Source organism: Psammomys obesus, unplaced genomic scaffold, assembly GCF_907164565.1.
Source record: "Psammomys obesus unplaced genomic scaffold, mPsaObe1.curated_primary_1811, whole genome shotgun sequence".
NCBI lineage: Eukaryota > Metazoa > Chordata > Mammalia > Rodentia > Muridae > Psammomys > Psammomys obesus.
The window spans coordinates 30,072,309-30,094,806 of NW_026585504.1; the positions used below are offsets into that span (position 1 = coordinate 30,072,309).

The window sequence follows — 22,498 nt, forward strand, 5'->3', positions numbered from 1 at the left end:
TCCAGCCCAACCATAGTCTCTTAAAGAGCAGTCTTGTTTACTCTGTATCCTTGTCTATTCTTTGTTCTTGTTCCAGTACATTTCAGACATAGCACTTCCTTTCACCACATCTGTCTAAAGTGTGTTAAAACCTAATCACTAGCAGGATGTGGTGGCTTACCCCTTTAATCCCAGAATTTGGGAGGCAGAGGCAAGTGGATGTCTTATTTACATAGTTTTCCAGGACAGCCAGGGCTACAAACACCTGTCTCACAAACAAACAAACAAAACAACAACCGTTAATCACGGTCAGAATTCTGCAGTTCCTTAATGTCAAGACTAATACCAACATGCAGTCTGTGCTCCAGCTTCTCAGGGTTATTCCAATAGGGATCCAAACAGTGTTCATAAATTGCAATCAACTGACTTGGCAATTACATTAATCTTTCATTTCCTTTGTGTCCAGTATTTCTTGTAAATTGCTAAGTAGAGTGAAGGTTTTAAGCTACCAACGACATGATTATTTTGGATTAACTACACTGACTGGGCATGTTAAGTGGACAAGTACTATAAAATACCACTGTAATATAACTGAAATATTTTTTCATCTCTGTTAACATTTTACGAGACTGAATTTTATGTTTTAGTTTAGCCTAATTTTTCTTTTTCTTTGTGAGTGCATGTATGAGTGTTCTGGGATGTACATGTGTAGGCCAGAGGACTACTGCTTTTTGTGACTTGGTTCTCTCCTGCCAGTTTCTGAGGTGGAGTCTCTTGTTTCGGCCTTGCTTTCTGCATACTCTAGGCCAGCTGGCTCTAGCTTCTAGGCAATTTGCCCCCTTCCCATCTCAATAGGATTGCTGGGATTACAGGTGTGAACTGGGCTCAAACTCCAAAAGTAACTGAGGAAGACATTGAACTGACCCTTCTGTATCTACCTCCCAAGGGCTAGGATGACCAGTGTGTGCCATTACACAGTGTAAGCAATGCTGGGGATGAAACTTAGGGCTTCATGCATGCAAGGCAAGCACTCTTAACTGAGCTACTTCCCGGTTAATTTCACTTGGGGCTTACGCCATGACTTGGTGGATGAAGACACCTGCCACCAAGCCTGATGAGCCAAGCTCAATCCTCAGGACCCGTGTGGTAGAGGACCAATTCTGTTTTCCTCTGTTCACATGTGTGCCATGGCACAGGTGACCACACACACACACACACACACACACACACACACACACACACACGTACAAAATCGATGTAATAGGAAATATCTTAAAGTGGTAGGGAGAATTTGAATAATGTCCCAATCTGCTGGCATACGATGGGTGACTTATTATTTGCTAATGAAACTAACAGCAGGTAGTTTTCAAACAGGCTGACAACTATAATATATATGATACCAATTACCTTAGGAAAGCTAGGTTTGGAGTACAATTAAGAAAAAGAAAGCTGTAAAAGTGGTGGAAGAGGCTGGGCGCTGGTGGCACACGCCTTTAATCCCAGCACTCAGGCAGAGGCAGGTGGATCTCTGAGTTCAAGAGCAGCCTGGTCTACAGAGTGAATTCCAGGACAGCCAAAATTACACTCAGAAACCCTGCCTCGAAAAAACAAAAAGATAAGAAAGAAAGTGATAAAAGAAGGGCTGGAGAGATGGCTCTGTGGTTAAGAGCATGGATCCTCTTCCAGAAGACCCAGGTTCAAGTCCCAACATGGCAGCTCACTTGTCTGTAACTCCACTTCCAGAGGAACCCTCAGACATACATGAATGCAGAACACCAATGCATATAAAAACTTTTTAAAAACGTGGTGAAAGAAAAAGATCATGATAGATTTCAGAAAGGCTACGGAGACTACTGAGACCCACATAGTTGGAGCAGCTGCACACTATCTGTTTTGCAATCTGTGTTTTGCACATAACTAAAGCATGAATCTTTGGCTACGAGAACTAATACCCTCAGGAAAAAACAGGAACATTTAGTTTCTAACTGCTAGCACTGTTCATGCTTTTTTGAGACAGGGTTTTTCTGTGTAAGTCTGTGGAACTCCCTGTAGACCAGGCTGGCCTCAAACTCAGTAGCCTGCCTGCCTATGCCTCCTGAGTGCTGGGATTATGGGCCTTCACCACCATGCCAACTTGTTCGTGCTTTTCTATTTACTTTTTTTAAAATTTATTTTTATTTTCTTTTTTTTATTATTTACTCTTATTTTGTATTGGCATTTTGCCTGCATGTTTGTGCACAATTCCTGTGTGAGTGGTTCAGATCCCCTGGAACTGAAGTTATAAGCAGTTGTGAGGTACCATGTAGAAGCTGGGCATCGAACCAGATTCTTTGTAGAAGAGCAGTCAGTGCTCTTAACTGCTGAGCCATGGCTCCAGCACTTGTTCATGCTTCTTGAAGAAGCAACATTCTAACAATGATCATTCCATGGAAAACATTGTAATAAAATCAGTTTAAAGCCAGATACAATGGCCTGTGTCTAATCCCAGTACTTCAGCAGCTGAAAACAGGAAGGTTGTGTTTCCAGCTTAGCCTGAGCTTCACAGCAAGCTCTCATCTGGGATATGTGTGGGGTGGGCAGGGTGACTTACCTCAAGCGTAATATATATATATATATATCATATATATATATATCATATATTATATATGTATATATGTAATATATATGTAATACATATGTATATATGTAATATATATTACATATATGTAATATGTATATATATGTGTAATATATGTATATTACATTTATGCATGTGTGTGTGCACTCAAGCATATATGTCAAGATCAGTACAATTTGGAGTAGGATTCAGAACTCTTCTTCCACCATGAGGGTCAAACTCAGGTCATCAGCAATCTCCTTTACCCACTGAGCCAGCTCATTAGCCCAAGAACAGGATATTCAAATGTTAAATTTATCATTTTCTGAAGACATTATGAACTTTAAGTCATAGCACCATTACCACTCTGAAAACCTTGGAGAACTGTGCTGGCTCCCTAGAACTGTCCATACTGTCAGCTCTGCTCTCTTCATCCATGATGCCTGCTAAGGGGCCCAACCCCACGTGTGTGCTCCATGTTTAGGTGATTGCGAGCTTGGCCTCCTTTCGGCAGGGTAGATTGAGGCTGAGTACCTCATCCAAAGGCAGCCTCCTGTAGACCAATGAGACAGGCGTTATGCAAAAGCCAATTTGGCTGGCCAACTTCTACCCAGGCAAATCTAAAGCATGAAGGAGCAACACTGAGAAACCAGAAACAAGAAATCCTGTGTGTTCCCAGGGGGTGACAGCAACTCACCTCCAGGACAGCTGTTACTTTTCTTCCTCCAAATGCAGCCTGGCAGTGAGCTGCCTTTATCTCAAGGTTAATTTGAGTTTCCAGTCTTTACAGCCACAGGTTAAACTGGCACATGAGTGAGTATTTATAATATTTAGGGGAAAAAGATTACAGATGAATCATCCTGGCCAGGCAGCGGTGGCACATGCCTTTAATTCCAGCACTCAGAAGGTAGAGACAGGTGGATCTCTGTGAGTTCAAGGCAAGTTCAGGATAGCAAGGGCTACAGAGAAACTCTGTCTTGAAAAAAACAAAAACAAAAAAACAGATGAATTTCCCTAAATAGAATGGTTTTGGTATTGTTTCTAGCCTCTCCAAGGAAGACTTAGTTTTAGAAACTCTTCAGTTAAGGTAGATGTCTGTGTTCCATTCTGGCTGCATGTTTTAATCACCTGGAAAGCTTGCCATTCTTGCCTGGCATCACCGATAGTTTTTAGATGACACAGTTTTAGAATTTCTTCACCAGCTGGGCATGGTGGCACATGCCTTTAATGTCAGCACTTGGAAGACAGCGGCAAGTGGGTAGTAAGAATTTGGTAATTTTGGTTTCTTTAAAAAAATAACCGGAGCTGGGTGTAGTGGCACATGCCTTTAATCACAGCACTTGGAAGCAGAAGCAGGTTTGAGGCCCGCCTAGTCTACAGAGAGAGTTCCAGGATAGACAGGGCTGTCACACAGAGAAACCCTGTTACACAAAAACAAACAAAAACCCCCACAGAAATATTATGGGAATACGCTTTCATTTTAATCCCAGGTGTGGAAATATTGAGCCGCTTCACAGCAGGTGTCTAAAAACAAATACATTTAAACCTTGACTTTGTGTATAAGGAGAAAAGGGAATATAGGCATATTTTTTTCCGTACTAATATATGTTTAGCTTCAAATTTTCAAAATAATTTTTAAAATTTCAATTGAAAGATAATACTTTTTCTGTTGCCAAAAAACTATTTTGCCCTAGGAAAGATATAACCCCCTAAAAAAGGAAACCCCCAGAGTTAGGGTTTGGGCAGGGTTTTGTTTTTATCTTTCCAGGAAAATAAAAGCATCCAACTAAGGAATCCAGAGACCACTAACAAATGAAGCACGTGAAGAAAAAGGATGGCTTGTAATGGAAAGTTTTGGTGTCTTTAAAAACTCAGTTATGCTATGTAAACAGGTTTCTGTATTAACCCAGGTGTGGGATATGGGACTGATTCAGATGGTCCACAGCAGCAAACTATTTGCCTCGTGCTGGCTTTGAAAGGAGCTCTCTGCCAGCTGCAGATAGTTTAGTTCTGAGGACTCTGGAGAGGGAATAAATGCCAGAGCCCAGAGACAGAAAGGGGGCTCTAAGGAAGAGGCCTGCTGGTACTCCCGCCTGCTGAAGATGACGTAGATGATGGACTACTCAAAATTTCAAAGTCCTGGCAGGAAAGGTGGCTTGTGAGGCACCTTACCTTTCGGTTCACTCTTCTCCCGAGCCCCAGGCGGCTCGCCTCGGCTTTTCCGTACAGCAACATGGCGCCTCCCTGTGCCGCGTGAGTGTCTCGGAGCCGCCTGACCCCGCGCTCCCGCGGCCGGCACCCGACCCCGCTGCAGACCCCGCGCCAGCCTTCCCACACAAAAGCACCCTAAACAAGGTCCAGCTCGGAGCTACCGATTGCCGAGCCGCGGCGTGACGTACAGGTCGGTCCGTACAGGAGCCAGGCGCCGCCCCACTCTGGGCAGGCTCATCCCGCCTCCCACGGCCCCAGCGCCGAGGAGCGGTCGCCGTGGCCGCTGCACACCGGAGCGCGGCCGGGAGGACGGCACGGCGAGCCAGGCGGCCCGGGAGGGCTCGAGGCCCAGCTCCCGCCCGCCGCGGCGCCCGCCCCGCGGGATCCGCTGCCGCCGCAGGTGAGCCGGGCGGTCGTGGAGCCGGCGGGCTAGCGCGGGAGGGCGCCGTGGTGGTGGTGATGATGGTGGTGGTGATGGTGGGGGTAGCACTGGCCTTTCTCGGCGGTCGGGCCCCGGGGGATGCCGAGTGGAAGCGGAGAGGGGACGGGGCTGGGTGGAGAGGCCCGTGGCCCAGGCCGCAGTCCCGGCGCGCCCCTGCCGCTCCCTCCCTCGCCCGCCCAAACAGCTGTTTACAACGGAATGTGGACGCGGTTCCTGGCTGGCTGGCGCGGGTGGGCAGAGGGCTTCCTCTCACCGAGAGACCCTTTCTGGAGGATTCTTTTGTGTTCAGCTGGGGCCCCGCGTGCCGCTCTGACAGATGCGGGTCCCCGTGCCAGGATCCTCCCCTCTGTTTTCTGGTAGGGTTGTCTGGTTGTTGAGCCAATGAATGAGAGCAATTGACCCCCGGATGCATGGTACAGCTCTTTAATTACATAGGTGCCAGTCGTGGAGTGGTCGTTGTGTGCCAGCTGTGGTCGCCGTGTAGTTTTATCCGTTAAATGAGGAGGCACGTTAACTATAGAAAACTGAAGCCGCATAGCCTCCAAAGAGCCGGAATCGGACTTTGAGTAGTGACGGAGAATAGGACATTTAAAAAAAAATTTTTTTTTTTTTTTTTGATCTGATCACTTTTACTAGAGTTATTGGCGGTTTTACACCACGGGTCCAGTACTGCCCTGAACACCTTGGGCAGCCTCTCCCAGTACGATGACATCACACAGATGACACAGGGATTTATGGCTATCAACAAATGGGTATCTGTTTGCCCGGATTGGGGCTAGATAATACTAATAGAGCGTTTGTGGAGAATATGGTTGGTCTTGGCTCCTGGGGAATTCAAAATCTAGGCAGAGTTTTGTTTTGTTTTGTTTTGTTTTTTAAGTACAAATTAACACTTTCCCCATCTGACCCTTAACTCTTCTTTCCCATCTTTGCTACCTGCCACTTTTGCATTTTGGGTGCCATGGTTCTGCCAGAGGAATGAAACATGCCCCTCTCACCTCCCATCCCCACCCCACTTTATAGCTGGGTGAAATTCTACTCCTTTCAAAGATAGGTCACATGTCCTCTTTTCTGGGAAGGTTTTTCTCCGCTTCTTCCTGCTATTCAGAATAGCAGCGTCATGCTACTTTTGAGTTTCATGTGGCTCCCTGTGAGCGTATCTGTCTCCGGCTGGATTGTTTTCATCTTTCTAACCCAATTTAAATAATAGTATTTGAACGGAATTATGGCAGTGATGGATGCCAGCTGTCTAGCAATCAGCCCTGCAGGACTTTGGAGAAAAGTGTAAACATTCACAAGGTTGAAGGATCCGCCGTGGAGAGAGAGAGAACCTGAACAGAGTGTTGGGGGCAGTCTCCTGAGCTTCAGAGTCTTTCTTGCCTTTCTTCCTTTCTGCACCCAGTGAATGACCTCACCTGGGCAGCGTCTTGGCATGTGAAGAGGATAAAGTTAGATGTGGTTTTGTTTCTTATACAAGCTGAAGGTAATGCTATACATTGGTTCTGTTGCACTTCTAAACTCTAGTAGGATTTAGGACAATGAAAAGACGGGTTTTGGAAGGAAAAGTCGGGTCAGTGTGGTAACACAAGCCTTTCATCCGAGAACTCAGGAGACTGGGGCTGGCAGCTCTCTCAGAGTTCTGGGCCAACCTGGTCAACATAGTAAGGCCTAGTATGAAGCCAGAGCTCCATAGAGGGATTGTCTCCAAAAAAAAAAAAAAAAAGTGTGTGTGGCGGCGACGGCGGTGGTGGTAGACATGATGATACCAATTACCAATGCAACTGGATTAGAAAGGTAAAATGCAGCTGTGCATGGTGGTAACCCCTTACCCCCAGCTCTCAAGAGGCAGAGTCAGGTGGATCTCTGCGAGGTGGTGACCAGCCTGTTCTCTGTATAGAGTTTCAAGCTAGCCAGGGTTGTGAAACCTTGTCTCAAAAAAAAAAAAAAAAAAAAAAAAAAAAAAGTATGTAAGGGGTATTATTTTTTGGCTCACAGTCCAGCAGGTGCATGAGGTAGCTGGACACATTACATTCATGGTCAAGAAACAGAGACATGCTCATGCACGACTCCCTCCCTCCCTTTTGTCTGACCAGAACCCCAGCTCAGGAACCAGTGCTGCCCACATGTGAATGAGAGTCTTCCCATCTCAGTGACCATCAAGAAAATCTCACAAGCATGCCCACGAGTTAGGCTAATCTAGACCGTTCGCAGAGGGTCCAATCCATAGTGAAGCTTCATGTCACCAAGTGACAGTTGAGGCCGACTCTCACAACAGGCCTAAAAATGTCAATCCCTGTAACCTTTTTTACTTAATAGAGGTCTCTGGAGGTTTTGGGTCATTAGACCAAGTGGTTCTTTCTTTCTTTCCAGTGTGCAGAAGTGTGTCAAATCTCTTTACAAATTCCTATACTTCTTTAGATACTTTAACTATCACCCCAAGTGTATAATTAAGCCGAATTAGTGTTTATTATGATAGTTTGTGATCTTCAAAGTGTCATTTTCAGTGATGTAAATACAGAAGCATTGTTTTTCTTAACTAGAAATAGCCTGAAAGTAGAGGAGGGTGGGGGAGGATTTAAAAAAAAAAAACAAACAAACTTGAATGTAATGAAAAGGTTCCTTTATGGCGCTGAAGACGGCTCAGCAGTCAAGAGCACTGGCTGCTGTTCCAGAGAACCCAGATTTGGTTCCCAACCTCCTCACAACCACCTGTTAACCCCAGTTCTGGGTTATCTGGTGTCTTCTACATACCTGCAGGCAAATACTCATCCACATAAAAATAAATAGATCTTGAGCTGGGGAACTGGCTCAGCAGTGATGAGCACTGGCTGCTCTTCCAGAGGCTGAAGCTTTGATTCTCGGCACCCACATGGTGTCTTACTACCATCTGTAATTCCAGTTTTAGGGGATCCAGTGTCCTGTTCTGACCAGCTTAGCCACTAGGCGTACATGCGGTGCACAGGCATACATGAAGGCGAAAACACTCATACATATAAAATAATAAATCTTTTGACAAGATGCCTCTATTGACTGGGTCAGACTGGAGTGTCAGGTAGCTTTTATGTTCGTATCAGCAATTAATAGAATGAAAACCCAGTCACATCCCTTCTGATTGCTTGCAGCTTCCTACTTACGTTCTTTTGTTGATTAGCAACTACTTGAAAATACATGCCTCACACATTTTTCCTTTAACTCGTTATGGAGTCTAGCCAGGACAATTTGTCACCCCAATTAACTAATTAGTTTGGGTCTTGAGATAGGGTCTCACTATGTAGGTTGGGCTGCCCTGGAGCTCACTATGTAGACCAGACTGGCCTCTAACTCACAGAGATCCACCTGCCTCTGCAGTTATTATCTTTTTAATCTAGAAGGGAGGGTTGTGTATGTGTGTTCACCTGTACATGGAAGCCAGAGATGAGCTCTGAGTATCTCACAGGCCTGGTACTGGGCCTGGATTTCCAGTGTACTAGGGATCTGAATATAGCTCTTTGTGCTTTCAGAGATAGCACTTTACCTACCGAGCCCTCTCCCCAACTTCCATTCCCAGTTACTTTTGTCCACAGGATAGGACTAGGAAGCCATCTATCGCTTCAGCACAGGACATTTAGGAAGAACAACCCGTGTTCTTAATCTCTGAGCCATCTCTCCAGCCCAACCATAGTCTCTTAAAGAGCAGTCTTGTTTACTCTGTATCCTTGTCTATTCTTTGTTCTTGTTCCAGTACATTTCAGACATAGCACTTCCTTTCACCACATCTGTTTTAACATCTGTGTGTTAAAACCTAATCACTAGCAGCATTATCTCCAGTGACTGATATTTTGTTGTTGTTTGTTTTCACTTAGTGACGCTGGCCTTGAGGTTGTTCCTTCCTCCACCTCCCAAGTGTTAGGATTGCAAGAGTGTGTGAGCAGGTCCAGCTTTCCGGTGACATCTCCTGTAAGCTCAGCCACAGAAGGCAAGATTATGTTTCAGGTGGGTGTGCTGGTGCACAGCTGTAGTCCTAGCATTTATGAATTGGAGGCAGGAGGACTGTGAGTTCAAGGCCAGACTTGGCTACATAGAAAGCTCAAGGACAGTAGGGGCTACACAGTGAAACACCAGCTTCAGTAAAGACTTATGACTGAATCACTACTCTTTGCAGAAGCAGGCAGTTTAAGTCTTCTGTCATTCAACCTCCCCAACTTGTGACTTGTTACTCAGAAGTAGGAGACAGACATTCCAGTTTTTCTTGATTGCTTACAGATGTCATTGGCTAAGTGTGTTTAATCACTGAGGTAGAGTATAAAGGAATGAAACCCTAGCAAGCCTGTTGAGAAAAGTGAAACTCGGGGACTAAGGGTTTGCCAGTAGTCAGTCAGTGACATGGTATGAACAAGTTTGGCTCATTGTCTTTCTTTCCTAGGAAAGCGAATAGACTTAACTGAGGATGTCTGAAAACCTTGACAAGTCCCATTTAAGTGAAGCAGGAGAGTCAAAGCCGGATGCCTCTGAGCAAGGCCTGGAAGGAGCTCTGGAGTGCTCTGATGAAGCCTTACAGAAAAGAATAAAGGCAGATTCACCCAGTCCCCAGAGAGTGGGAAGACCTCACTGTAAGCAAACTTGACTTTGATTGTATTTTCAAATGGCTTCCTTGTGCCTGCAGCTCTGAACTTAAGTTCTCATAGTATGACAAGCTTGCCAATGACTGACAGTTGACAATAGTAGCAGTTTCCCAACTACTGCTATGTACTGCCTAGCTACTTGTGGGTTTACAATTGCATGAGAAGTTAAAATTTTAGAACAGTGAATGTTCCCATCTCTCTCCAGCCTCAGTGGCATTCCACTTTCTCTGAAGTACTCTGAGAAACAGGAAGGTAGAGTCAAACAGTAGCTTTATGAATGAAAAGTCTGAGGCTCCTTTGAGCCAGGACTGTGTTTGTGCAGGTTAAAGAAATAATGAGTGAGTTTACCACACCTTAAATTCATTTCCCCAGGGCTTGGTTCTCACAGGCAGAGTGAGTGTGGAAATCACTGAGGTCCCAGCAGGGAGTAGGCCTCCTGGATGAAAAGTGGCAAGCTCTGCCTGGATGCCCATCAGTTGCCCGGCTTATGTCTTTTATTAAGAAGACACACTTTTTGAAGTGAATCCAAAAATACAGGTCTTTAGAGGGAGTGTCATAGTCTAAGAATGTCGGTGTTGATGTTATCAAACTGTAAATGAACAGTCAGTCTGCAGACTGGCAAGGACAAATATTTTGAGGTTTTGAGATATGTTTCTAAAATAATAAAAGCCATTCCAGAATAGTTGATCAGTCAACATAGTGTTCTTATAGCATGGACACACAAGTGAGCCTGTTTTCCTAGTTTATGGTCACATAGACTGATAAAGTAGCACAGATTGTGTCTAGGGAAGGTCACTGTAATAATGTCACCTGGTGTGCATATATGACTTACTGTCTCTGTGTGTGTAGAGAGGTGGTTTCCCATCTTTAACTCTACCTCCTAGGGTAGTTGTGAACATTAGATGGGAACTGTTCTTAGGGTTGTTAGAGCCCAGCTGCTTCTTCATTCTGCTTCTCCTCTAGGCTACTGAGCTGTTTTTCCAGTCATGTGGACCTTGCCATTATGTGTAGTTCACCTCAGACCCAAAAGGATGGGTCCACTAGATCAGGGGCTGGAACTTGCAAAAGTGTAAGCCAACTCCCACCCCAAATATTTTCTGAGATCCCGCTTCCTATAGATCAGGCTGACCTCAAATTCTCTCTATACCTAAGCGTAACCATGAACTCGCGATCCTTCTATCTCCAATTTCAAAGTTCTTGGTTATAGACTTGTACTACCATGCCCAGTTCTGTGTGTGTGTGTGTGTGTCACTGTGTCAGTGTGTCAGTGTCAAGGTCTCACTCGCTAGGCTGCTCTGGAGCTCACTTTGTGGGTTGACCTTAAACCCATGTAATCTGTCTCAGCCTCTGAGTGCTAGGATTACTGGTGTAAGCTACCAACAACTTTTTCTCTTGAGTTGATTTATCTCCAATATTCCCTACAGTAGCAGAAAACTAACAGCTACAGCTAACGTGGTTTCTATTAACTGTAATTTCCAATAAATGAGATTTTTTTTTTTTTTTTTTGTATTCTGTCAATGATGGCATGAGTCTAAATTAATGTGAAGCTGGTATTGGGCTACATTATTTGAAAATACATGTGCTTATGTCTATGACAAGAGTATTTTCCTAGGACCCATGATTAAGTTTTCAGGGAGCCAGAAGCTGCTAAAAAAGACCCAGGTTTCATTTCCAGCACCTACATTGGGCGACTTACAATAGTCTATAACTCTAGCTCCAGGAAATCCAATTTTTTTCCCCACTTTGGGTACCAGCACTCACGTTCATACAGATGTGCGTAGACACACATGATTCTTTTAAAAATTGATATATGAGCTGGGTGGTGGCGGCGGCACACCTTTGATTTCCAGCACTCGGGTGGCAGAGGCAGACGGATCTGAGTTTGAGGACAGCCTGGTCTATAGAGTGAGTGCTAGGATAGTCAGGGTTACACAGAGAAACCCTGTCTGAAAACAGACAAGCAAACAAAAAAATTGATGTTGTTTCATTAAAAAAAATAATTGGAATTTAGGTTAGGATTGGAACAAAATTTCTAGCAGTTTCTTGAAAGACCTTAAATGTGCTTCTGTTATTTTTTACTACATATGTATAATAGTGTTCTCAGAATGTACAATTACAAAATCACAGTGTTGCTCAACTTTGAAAAACATCGAAGATGCTGTTTGTACTTCAGTGTCAACTGGTCAACCAAGCTTTAATTCCTTTTATAAGCATATCTACCTTATTAGCATGCAAAGGCTTCCCTTCCTTCCTTCCTTCCTTCCTTCCTTCCTTCCTTCCTTCCTTCCTTCCTTTCTTCCTTTCTTCTTCTTTCTTTCTTTTTGTTTTGTTTGAGTCAGGATTTCTCGGTGTGGCCCTGCCTGTCCTGGAACTTGCTCTGTAGACCAGGCTGGCCTTGAGCTCAGAGATCCATCTACCTCTACACTCCTGAGTGCTGGGATTAAAGGCTTATGCTACCATGGCACAATTTTTTAAAAGCTTTAATAAGTGAATAAAATTTTATTCATACCAAAGTATTCAATACCAAAGTATTGAATTTTTGTGTTTTTTTAAGATTTAAAAGAAAGTTATTTCGGCGTAAATGTATATACGCTGATGCATGTGTAGGCGCCCATGGAGGCCGGGAGAGGTGGGCAGATCGCCCTGAGCTGGACTGCAGGCTGGTGTCAGCCACCCAAATGATGGTGGGAACTAAACCTGGCTCCTCTCAAATGGTAGCAAGTGCGCTAAAGAAATGCTTTAAGCTGAAGCACACGCCTTTAATCCCAGCATTCAGGGAGGCAGGGGCAGGCAGATCTGAGTTTGAGGACAGCCTGGTCTACAAAGTGAGTCTAGGACAGCTAAGGCTACACAGAGAAACCCTGTTTCAAAAAAAAATGCTTTAAAATAAAATTCTTTATGGTTTATTAACAGTAAATGTTGAATGTGTATATGTGGTTTTTATGCCCTATGTATCCTGGGTCAAATAAAAATTAGAGTGAAAAAGAATTTTATAAGAGGCAGGTGGTAATGGTGCATACCTTGAATCTCAGTACTCAGGAGGCAGAGGCAGGCAGATGGATCTCTGAGTTCAAAGCCAGCCTGGTCTACAGAGTGAGTGCTAGGACAGCCAGAGCTACGCAGCTATTCATTCATTCATTATGTATATAGTGTCCTGTCTACATGTTAGAAGAGGGCACCAGATCTCATCATAGATGAGACCACATGTGAGCTACCATGTGCTTGCTGGGAATTGAACTCGGGACCTTTGGAAGAGCAGCCAGTGCTCCTATCCTTTAAGCCATCTCTCCAGTCTCCAAGAAACCCTGTCTTGAAAAACAACCAACCAACAACAAAAGTTGGGGCTAGGGAGATCGCTCAGTGGTTAAGAGCACTATCTGCTCTTCTGAAGGACAGGAGTTCAGTTCCCAGCTACCCGCATGACAGTTCATAACTGTTACTCCACTTCCAGGGAATCTGATATCTTCACACCAGTGCACGTAAAATAAAAATAAATTATGAAAAAAAATCACAAATAGGATGCAGCCAGGTGTTAGTGTTGCATATCTTTAATCCCGGCACTCAGGAGGTAGAGGCAGGTGGAGCTCTGTGAGTTCTAGACCAACCTGGTCTATACATTCTAGGACAACCAGAACTACCAAAAAAAAAAAAAAAAAAAAAAAAAGGAACCTGATGGAGATTAATAATGCTTGACATTTGATGTTAAGCTTGAGGAAAATTAATAGTAACCAGTATCTGTATATCTCTTATATCAGTTTCAATTACATAACCCAGAGCAAGATGTATATATGTATTTACACACACGTGTGTGTGAGTGTATCTCAAATCCTTGGGTTCCTTAGACTTTACAAATGGAGGGTGCAGCTGTCACAGCATGGTTGGATGACATTTATAACTGCACCACAACCTTGAGCTGCTAGGATATGGCCATCAGCTCCCAGAATTCTCTTGTGCCCCTTGGTAGCAAATCTCTTCCATCCATCACAGCCCTTGGTAACCACTGATCTGCTTTCTGTATAATCTTGCTGTCTGTGTAACTTTATATAAATGGAATTTTAGAGCTGATGTGGCTCAGTGGGAAAAGGTGCTCCCTGCCAAGCCTCATGACTTAAAAGTTCAATCTTGGGCACCTACATCATGGAAAGCGAGAACAGACTCGCACCACTTGTCCTCTGCGTCCATACACATGTGGTAGCATGAACATGTACACAAACGAAACACTTGGGTGTTTTAAAATAATTTTAAAATAGCATTTTAGTGAATATGGTTATTTATCTCTGACGCTATCACTTGAGATGGTTCTCCCAAAATTTGTGGTTTTGCATTACACAGTAGTTCCTTTTTATTGCCAAGTAACATTTCATGTTTGGTTTTCTGAGACAGGGTTTCTCTGTGTAAAAGCCCTGGCTGTCCTAGACTCGCTTTGTAGACCAGGTTAGTCTTGAACTCACAAAGATGTGCCTACCTTTGCTAGTTTTTCAAATGCAAATTATTTGGGGGTTCCTTAAGCTTATACTTCCCTTCCAATTTCCCAACCACAGGTAGGGGGAAAAAGAAGATTGTAAGAGAAAGGGGGCGTAGCCCTCTTTACTTCTCCCTGCTGGGTAGGGTTGTAAGATTCTCTTGGGGGCAATACCAGTATCCATCGTCAGGAAATCCAGAAGTCCAGGTAACCAGCAACGGTAAACATAGCAGCAGGATGAACCAGCTGCAAGCAGTTGTCCTCCAATTCTTCCAAGGGACTACCTCTTCTTCCTCTGGGCTATCATCTTTATAGCCCTCAAAGCCCTCAGAATTCAACTAATTCCAACTGGCAAAGACCACACTCTGCATGAGACAACAGGTGTGGACCAACTAAAACCATTTGGGATTATAACAAAAACATGTTTCTATATCACAAACCAGAACATTCACAATTCACAACATGCCTCTGCCTCCCAAGTGCTGGGATTAAAAGTGTGTACCACCTCACCTGCTCACCATTTCTTTATTCTTCTGCAGTTGATAGACATTTTAATTTATCAAGCTTTTGTGAGTAAGATTGCTAATATAGGAGTACAAGTCTTTATATGATCTTATTTTCTGTTTGTTGGCTAATGGATTAGGAGTGGGGTTTCTGAGTCATGTGGTAAGTGGTGTTCTTTAGAGCAAACTGTCAGGAGGGCTGAGGATATAGATCAAATGGCAAAGTGTTTGCTCAAGCAGAAGGATCTGAATTTGAATTTCCATAAGCCACATAAAACAGCTAGATATGGTGGCACATGCTTGTAATTCCAGACCAGAAGGGGCAGAGACAGTTGGATCAGCAGAACTTGCTGTCCGGACAGCATAGCACACGGGGTGAGTTCCAAGTTCCGGACCCTGGCTCACAAAACAAGACAGATGGCTTCTGGGAAATGACATTCAAGATTGACCTGTTGCACATACATGTGCATGCACACACACACACATACACACACACACACCCCACATCAACTGCTTTTTCGTATCTCGCCTCCCATGTTAAGTCTAGACATGAGCTTTGTGCCTAGTTCAGGGTATTTGGCATGGTCAAGTATGCTTCTGGCCAGAGCTAGTACATATGTAGTTACAGCTCACACTGTTTAACTTGCATTTCCCTAGTGACAGCATCTTTCCATGTATTTACTAGGCATTTGTGTATCTTCTTTGAAGAACTGTGTGTTTGACTCTTTTGCTCACTTTTATTGGATACTTGTCTATTGTTGAATTCTGGGCTCTCGTAGAGCTGGTTTTCTGTCTCTCAGGTGCTTTACCTGTGTTTTCTCTGGAGACATACTTCCATGTTCTTAGTAGGTCTTTCACAGAGTACATGTTTTGTTTTTGGTTTTTCGAAACAGGTTTCTCTGGGTAGCCCTGGCTGTCTTGGACTTGCTTTGTACACCAGGCTGGTCTTGAACTCACATTGATCTGCTGCCTCTGCCCCCCTGAGTGCTGGGATGACAAGCATGCGCCACTGCACCTGACTTGGAATACAAATTTTAAATACAAGTCTAATTTATTAGTTTTTCTTCTTAGAGCTTTTTGTATGGTAAAATTACTATAGAGGCTTTTCCTACACTCATTCTAGCTCTCAAATAATGCCATGGAGGTCTGTTATATTTATTCATAAGGTTTAAAGCAGTGTGCCTGGGCAGATATTCACCCAGCCTACCCCGACTATGCTGGCCTAGCCTACTTCCCAGCCATGTGCCATATTACCTGCCAGCTTAGTCATGCCTTGGCTGTTCCTGCTCCATGTTTGTCTTCATGGCTCTTGGTGACCTTCTCCTCATGGCAGCCTTCTCCTTTTCTCTCACCCTCCACCTGAGACTCCCTAACTGGGAGCAGAAGTCCTACCTCAACTCTCTTCTTCTGCTCAGTTACTGGCTTTTCAGCTCTTTATAAACCATTCAGAGATGATGAGAACAATTTTTACACAACACTGAGACAGAAGTTTCTTCAATAGCAATGACAATGTACACATCTGGACTGCAACCAGATCTCTGGGCACAGAAATCAGCCTTTGAATACAGAGTGCGCTAAACCGTCCCCACCACTGTATCCTAAAATATGCTCCTTAATCTAAGATCACAAAGATTTTCTTTCATCTTATAAAACTTTTATTATCTTAGCTGTTTTATCGAGTTTATAACTCAGTTTGAATTGGTTTTTATTTATCTTGGAGAAAAGAATGGAGGGTCTTTTTTATGTCATTGTTCTCGGGGATTTTTGTTATTTGTTTTGAGAGAGGGTCTCTCTCTCTCTCTGTACAACAGGCTAGCCTTGAGTCTAGATTTGCCTATTTTTGCCTCCTGAGTCCTGAGATTAAAAGTGCACCATCCACAGGGTGGTAGCGGCACTAGCCTTTAATCCCAGCACTCAGGAGGCAGAGGGAGGCAGATCTCTGTGAGTGTGGCCAGCCTGATCTACAGAGTGAGTTCCATGACAACCAGGGCTACACAGAGAAACCCTGTCCCACCTCCCGCCTAAAAAAAAAAAAAAAAAGAGGTGTACACCATTACACCCAGCTGAGTGTCTTTTGGTTTTCTAAGACAGAGTTTAAATATATAAATAAATTTATATACACTGTTTATTTCTGTATTCTCTCTGTCAATCTATATGTCTGTGTATGTGAAACTTTATAGTCTTAATGATTATAGCTTGACAGAAAGTCTTGAAATCAGCACAAATTTTCCAGGCTTCTCTCTAGAATAGTCTTGGCTCTCTGGGTCTTTTGCACTTCCATATAAACTTTAGAGTCAATTAGGAAATTTCAAAAAAGTCTTCTGGGATTTTGGTAGAATATGTTTAACATATTGACTTAGAGAAAACTGACATCTCCATATACTATCAAGAATTGAAAAAGTATTATTATCTAGGGACATTTATTTAATAAAAGTATTTTTTGGGACATCTATTATATTTTATATATGCATGACATTAATTTTATTTTGTAGTAATATTTTCTGGAAATGTTAAGAACTTTATGAAGAAGAATTTTGAATACTTCTACAACTTCTCCATATATGATTTAGTGAAGTGGTTTTGTGTTTTGTGTTTTTTTTTTTTTTTTTTTTGGAACCAAACAGGATATAGACAACTCTTAGATTTGGTTCCCTTTTTAGGAGGAAGAGGGGAACAAAGAGAAAGAATAAAGTTGGAAGGAAACTTATTTTTCTTTAGCCTAGGAACTTCTCATATGTTAAACCCTGGGCAAAGCAGTAACATTGCTTATCAGGTTTTAAGGGTAGAGGGTATCACCATGGGGGGGGTCTTGGTGACTTTTTTAGTTTTTGATTTAGCAGGTCTGTATACTACGGAATTCTAGTATCTCCCACCTCCGGTCTCTTCATTGGCAAGCTACAGAGATCTCAGTCTGTCTGTCTTATACCAGGTTTAGATTTTGAGACAGTGTCATATCTATAACCCAGGCTGGCTTTGAACTTTTTTTAACTCCTGATCCTCCTGCCTCTACCTCCCAACTTCTGGAATTGTGGGGCCTCTCCTACTACTTCTTGTTTGTGTAGCTTTGTCTGTCCTGCAATGAGCTCTGTAGACCAGGCTGGCCTTGAAAGCAAAGAGATCCACACCTGCCTCTGCCTCCTGAGTATTGGGATTAAGGTAACTTTTTATTTTAAAAAATTTTAACATTTAATGTGTATGTGAGTGTGATGTGTCTATGTAGTCTCTGGGAAGGTTATTGAACAAGTGGATTTGGTTCTCTTACCATGTGGGTCCCAGGGATTGAACTCAGGTTGTCAGCCTTGGTAGCAAGTACCTTTACATGCTGAGCCATCTCATGACTCCTAGGACAGTGGCTTCAACCTTACTTAAGAATTAATGCTATTTCAATTTTGGGAAATATCAGTGTTAGTGCAAAAGTAAGTTGTTTATGTGAGCAGAAAAGATCTTAAAAAATATTCTTGTTTTTATGTGTGTTTATGGGCTCACACATACCATAGTACACATGTGAAGGTCAGAGGAGTCAATTCTGACCTTCTACCCTGAGGGTTCCAGGGATGAGTCTCAGGCAGGCCCCTTTACCCACTGAGTCATCTTACTGATACCCAGAGAAGGTCTTAAATCTGCTACTTTCCTTTTGGGAAGACAGGATTTCACAGAGGCAGATCGTAAACCTTAAGCTTATTGGAGTAATGAAAACCTGTAATTTAAATTTTCAGCCCCAGTTTGCTGTACTGAGCAGTTTTCCACTGAGCAGTCTTAGTGGCAGCCATGTTTTGTGTAAATGCTCATTACTTTTAGCATTCTAGGTAAAAGAAAAATAAAAAGCTAACCCTGTTTGCAGTGTTGGGATACAGTTATTACTGCAGCTGCCATCTTGGGCCTTAGCTTAACAGATTTCACACTGCTTTTTGTTACAGCTAGTCCTTCTCGGCTTGTCACTGTAGAGGAACTTCTAGAAACAGCAAAAGGAGTCACCAACATGGCTCTGGCCCACGAAATTGTAGTAAATGGAGACTTCCGGATCAACGCTGTTGAGTTAGCAGAAGGCAGGTGCGTGCGTGGACTTGTTTACTGGAGCATTTCCCAGTTCCGGGACTGGGTTATTGGATGCCAGCGTGTTCAAGTACATTCTTTCTTTTGTCCATCAGTGAGAAAAGTCTTCCTAGGTAGGCATGACTTGTGAATGTGGGTCTGAAAGCCACACATGCTTTCTTTGAATCCTGAAGCATCTGGAGTCTGTGAGGACCTTCGATGCCATCTTTTCCCTGTCAGGACCTAGCCATTTTTTTCCTTCTTTTCCCAATGTTTTTAGTGCATTGTTTTATTCTTTTCCTTGTAGCTGTGTCATTGTACTGTAGATGTCTTCTAACTTGCATCCTTTGCCAGATTTTAAACTATGTGAAGACAAGGAAGCCAGGTGAGGTGGTACATGACCAACACTCAGGAAGTGGAGGCAGGAGGATCAGTTCAAGGTCATCCTCAACTGTGTAGTAATTTAGAAACCAGGCTACAGGCATCCCTGTCAAAAACTAACAAAAAGACAAACCAAGATAATAACAATGAAAGATTAAGGCTGGAGAGATGGCTCAGTAGTTAAGAGTGCTTACTGCTCTTGCAAGAGGACTTGAGTTCAGTGTCATGCGCCTATGCCGGGCAGGGAACAGCTGCCTGGAGCTCCGCTTCCAGGTGATCCATCGACTCCGGCCTCTGTAGACACCTGTGTTCACATGTGTGTCATAGGAACTTGCTGAGGTCAGAGAAACTAAAATTGGCAACTCTCAATTTTCCAGTCTTGAGAAATTTCACCATTGAAAATTTTATGTGCTTGGGTGTTTTTCTTGCGTGTATTTATATGGCGCATGCACATGCCTGGTGCCCACAGCGGTCAGAAGAGTGTTGGATTTCCTGGACTGGAGTTGTGGAGTTGTGGGCGCTGAGAAAGAAATCCATGTCTTCTGCAAGAACAGAAGATGCTCTTAGCCATCCCTCCAGACTCCTAGTCTCCGTTCCTCATGGAACGACTAGCTCAGCTAGTCACTTGGCTTTATGTTGGCTACTAAGTGAGGGGAAAGCTACTCTTCTTTGGTTCTTTGTTTTGTTTTGTTATTTTGGTTTTTCAGGACAGGGTTTCTCTGTGTAGCCTTGGCTGTCCTAGACTCACTTTGTAGACCAGGTTGGCCTCGAACTCACAGAGATCCACCTGCCTCTGCCTCCCTGAGTGCTGGGATTATCAGCATGTGCCACCACACCCAGTTTGAAAGCCACTCTTTTTTTTTTAATCTTATTTCTTTAACTTTTTGTCTTTTCTTTATATATATCTATATATGTCAGTTTATTTACTTTATATCCCAAGGGTGCCCGCTCCTCTCCCTCTTCTCAGTCCCCACATTTCCCTTCCCTCCCCCTTCTTCTCTCCCTTTCTCCCTAAAAAAGGGCAGCCCCCTTCCCCATATTAACCTTCCCCAGCACATCAAATCACATCAGGTCTGAGCATAGCTTCATCCCTTGAGGCCAGGCAAGGCAGTGCAGCCAGGGGGAAGTGATCCAAAAGCAGGTAACAGAGTCCATGTTAGAAACAGCTCCCCCTCTACTCACCAGGTGCATATTTCCTTGGTTCCAATGGTTTTGAAGATTTGTTGTCCTGTAGCCATAGAATTATGGTTTTAAAAGTGATTTTAAACTCGCACATATATAATGTATATTATATATATATTTGTCTTTTTATTTTTCCTATTGTCTTCAGCTTGGAGAAGAGAGTAAAGGAGATTGTGCATAAAGCCTTCTGGGATTGTTTGAGTGTCCAGCTAAGTGAAGATCCCCCAACATATGACCATGCCATCAAACTTGTCGGAGAGATCAAGGAGGTGAGAGGAAGAGTGAGTGGGGCTTAGGGAGTATTCATTCAGCGTCTGTGTTGCTATACCAGAAGACTAAAGAGATCGAGGGCCACAAAGTTAAATTATTTGAAGGAATTTGGGTTTTTGACTTGGCACCACTGCCCTTTAAAAAATTTTTTTTCAACCAAGCCATGATAACTTGAAGGTACTACTTTTGTATAACAAAGAAAACATTCATATTATTTAGAGACTACAAACTTGGATTATGACATATGGAGTATTTATAAACTTTTACTAGGTATGGACGTATTTATGTTGGTCAGAAAGTGACTGCACCTTGGGATAGAGAAGGCAGGGGAGATGGAAGGACTGTCTCTGCAGTGGCTTTAGCCTTCATACTGAAGAATTATTACCTGGGAAAATTGGACTCAGTGGTTGCCTCACAGGCTTCCGTAGCAACTGTCTTTCCTTTGCTTATTACTAATAAGTTTTAGCCAAACATGGTAATACAAACCTATGATCCTAGCACTTGGGAAGCTGAGGCAGAAGGATACCTAGCTTGCAGCCATATGCAGCAAAGACCCTGCCTCAAAGGACAAACATAAACCAACCAACAAACTCCCAGGTTTTTGTTTTGTTTTGTTTTGCATCCAGGTGATTGATCAAATATGAATGGAGCCTAAATAGCTATTTTTAAATGATTTGTGTACATGTTTGTCTGTAGATTTGTTAAATAAGAGGCTAAAAATATGTGCTACATTATAATAGCTGTTGGTGATCCTTTACTTTTGAATAGTAATACATTCTTTATGTATAATAAAAATGATGCCTGATGGAGAAATCCTGATTGAATTTAGCTGTGCTCTCTTGTAGACTCTGTTATCATTCTTGCTGCCTGGTCACACTAGACTAAGAAACCAAATAACAGAAGTGCTGGATCTGGAGCTGATAAAACAGGAAGCAGAGAATGGGGCCCTAGACATTTCCAAGCTGGCAGAATTCATTATTGGCATGATGGGGACGTTGTGTGCACCTGTTCGAGATGAGGAAGTTAAAAAGCTAAAGGACATTAAGGAAATAGTGCCTCTCTTCAGGTATGGAATAGCTCCATCACAGTATACCTAGTTGAAGACCTGTTTGCAGATTTTCACTTCCTTAAGTCTAGGGACTCGGTCATTTCAAAAGTGTTTCTAAAACAAACATCCAAAACATGAAAATGTAGGAATTTTGCTATTCATAGCCACTGTTTTTATAGCAGGCAAAGGGAGGATCTTGAGTTCAAATTCAGTGTGGGGCACATAGTGAGAAACTGTCTTAAAAATGAATGAGGGCTGGAGAGATAGCTGAGTGGTTAAGAGAGCTGGCTGTTCTTCCAGAGGACTCAGGTTCAATTCCCAGCACCCACTTGGCAGCTCACAACTCTCAGTAACTCCAGTTCCAGGGAATCTGACAACAATGCTCATAAAATAATAAATCTTTTTGTTTTGTTTTCTGAGACAGGGTTTCTCTGTGTAGCCTTGGCTGTCCTGGAATCACTCTAGACAAGGTTGGCCTCAAACTCGGAGACCCATCTGCCTCTGCCTCCCCCTCCCCAAGTGCTGGGGTTCAGGCATGTGCCACTGCACCTGGCTTAAAAAATCATTTCTTTTAAATGAGTGAATGAATACGTCAGATAAACAAGGGAGAGAGTCGTGCTTAGCTCCTGCTGGTTGTGGCTGTGATGACTCAGGTTGTCCAGTCTTTTAACTTTTATAAAGAGAAGTTAGGAGATCTGGGTTTTTTGAAAGCATGTGTGAGCATGTCTGGGGTTACTCTAAAAAAGTACCTGCCCATGGGCAGTTTCTGATGGCCTCTGCTTCCCGGGGGG

At 43.3% G+C, this 22,498-nt stretch overlaps 1 protein-coding gene across 1 annotated transcript in view; it reads left to right on the forward strand.

The window, feature by feature from the left end:
- The first annotated feature begins 4,635 nt into the window (after positions 1 to 4,635).
- The window catches only part of Tcp11l1 (t-complex 11 like 1), a 61,252-nt gene continuing 43,389 nt past the window's right edge, over positions 4,636 to 22,498 (forward strand). The window contains exons 1-6 of the mRNA XM_055602838.1: positions 4,636 to 5,186; positions 9,071 to 9,200; positions 9,631 to 9,817; positions 18,712 to 18,844; positions 20,538 to 20,658; positions 21,505 to 21,725. Coding sequence (XP_055458813.1) covers positions 9,655 to 9,817; positions 18,712 to 18,844; positions 20,538 to 20,658; positions 21,505 to 21,725 — 638 coding nt within the window. The 5' untranslated portion in view covers positions 4,636 to 5,186; positions 9,071 to 9,200; positions 9,631 to 9,654. The remainder of the gene's footprint in view (positions 5,187 to 9,070; positions 9,201 to 9,630; positions 9,818 to 18,711; positions 18,845 to 20,537; positions 20,659 to 21,504; positions 21,726 to 22,498) is intronic.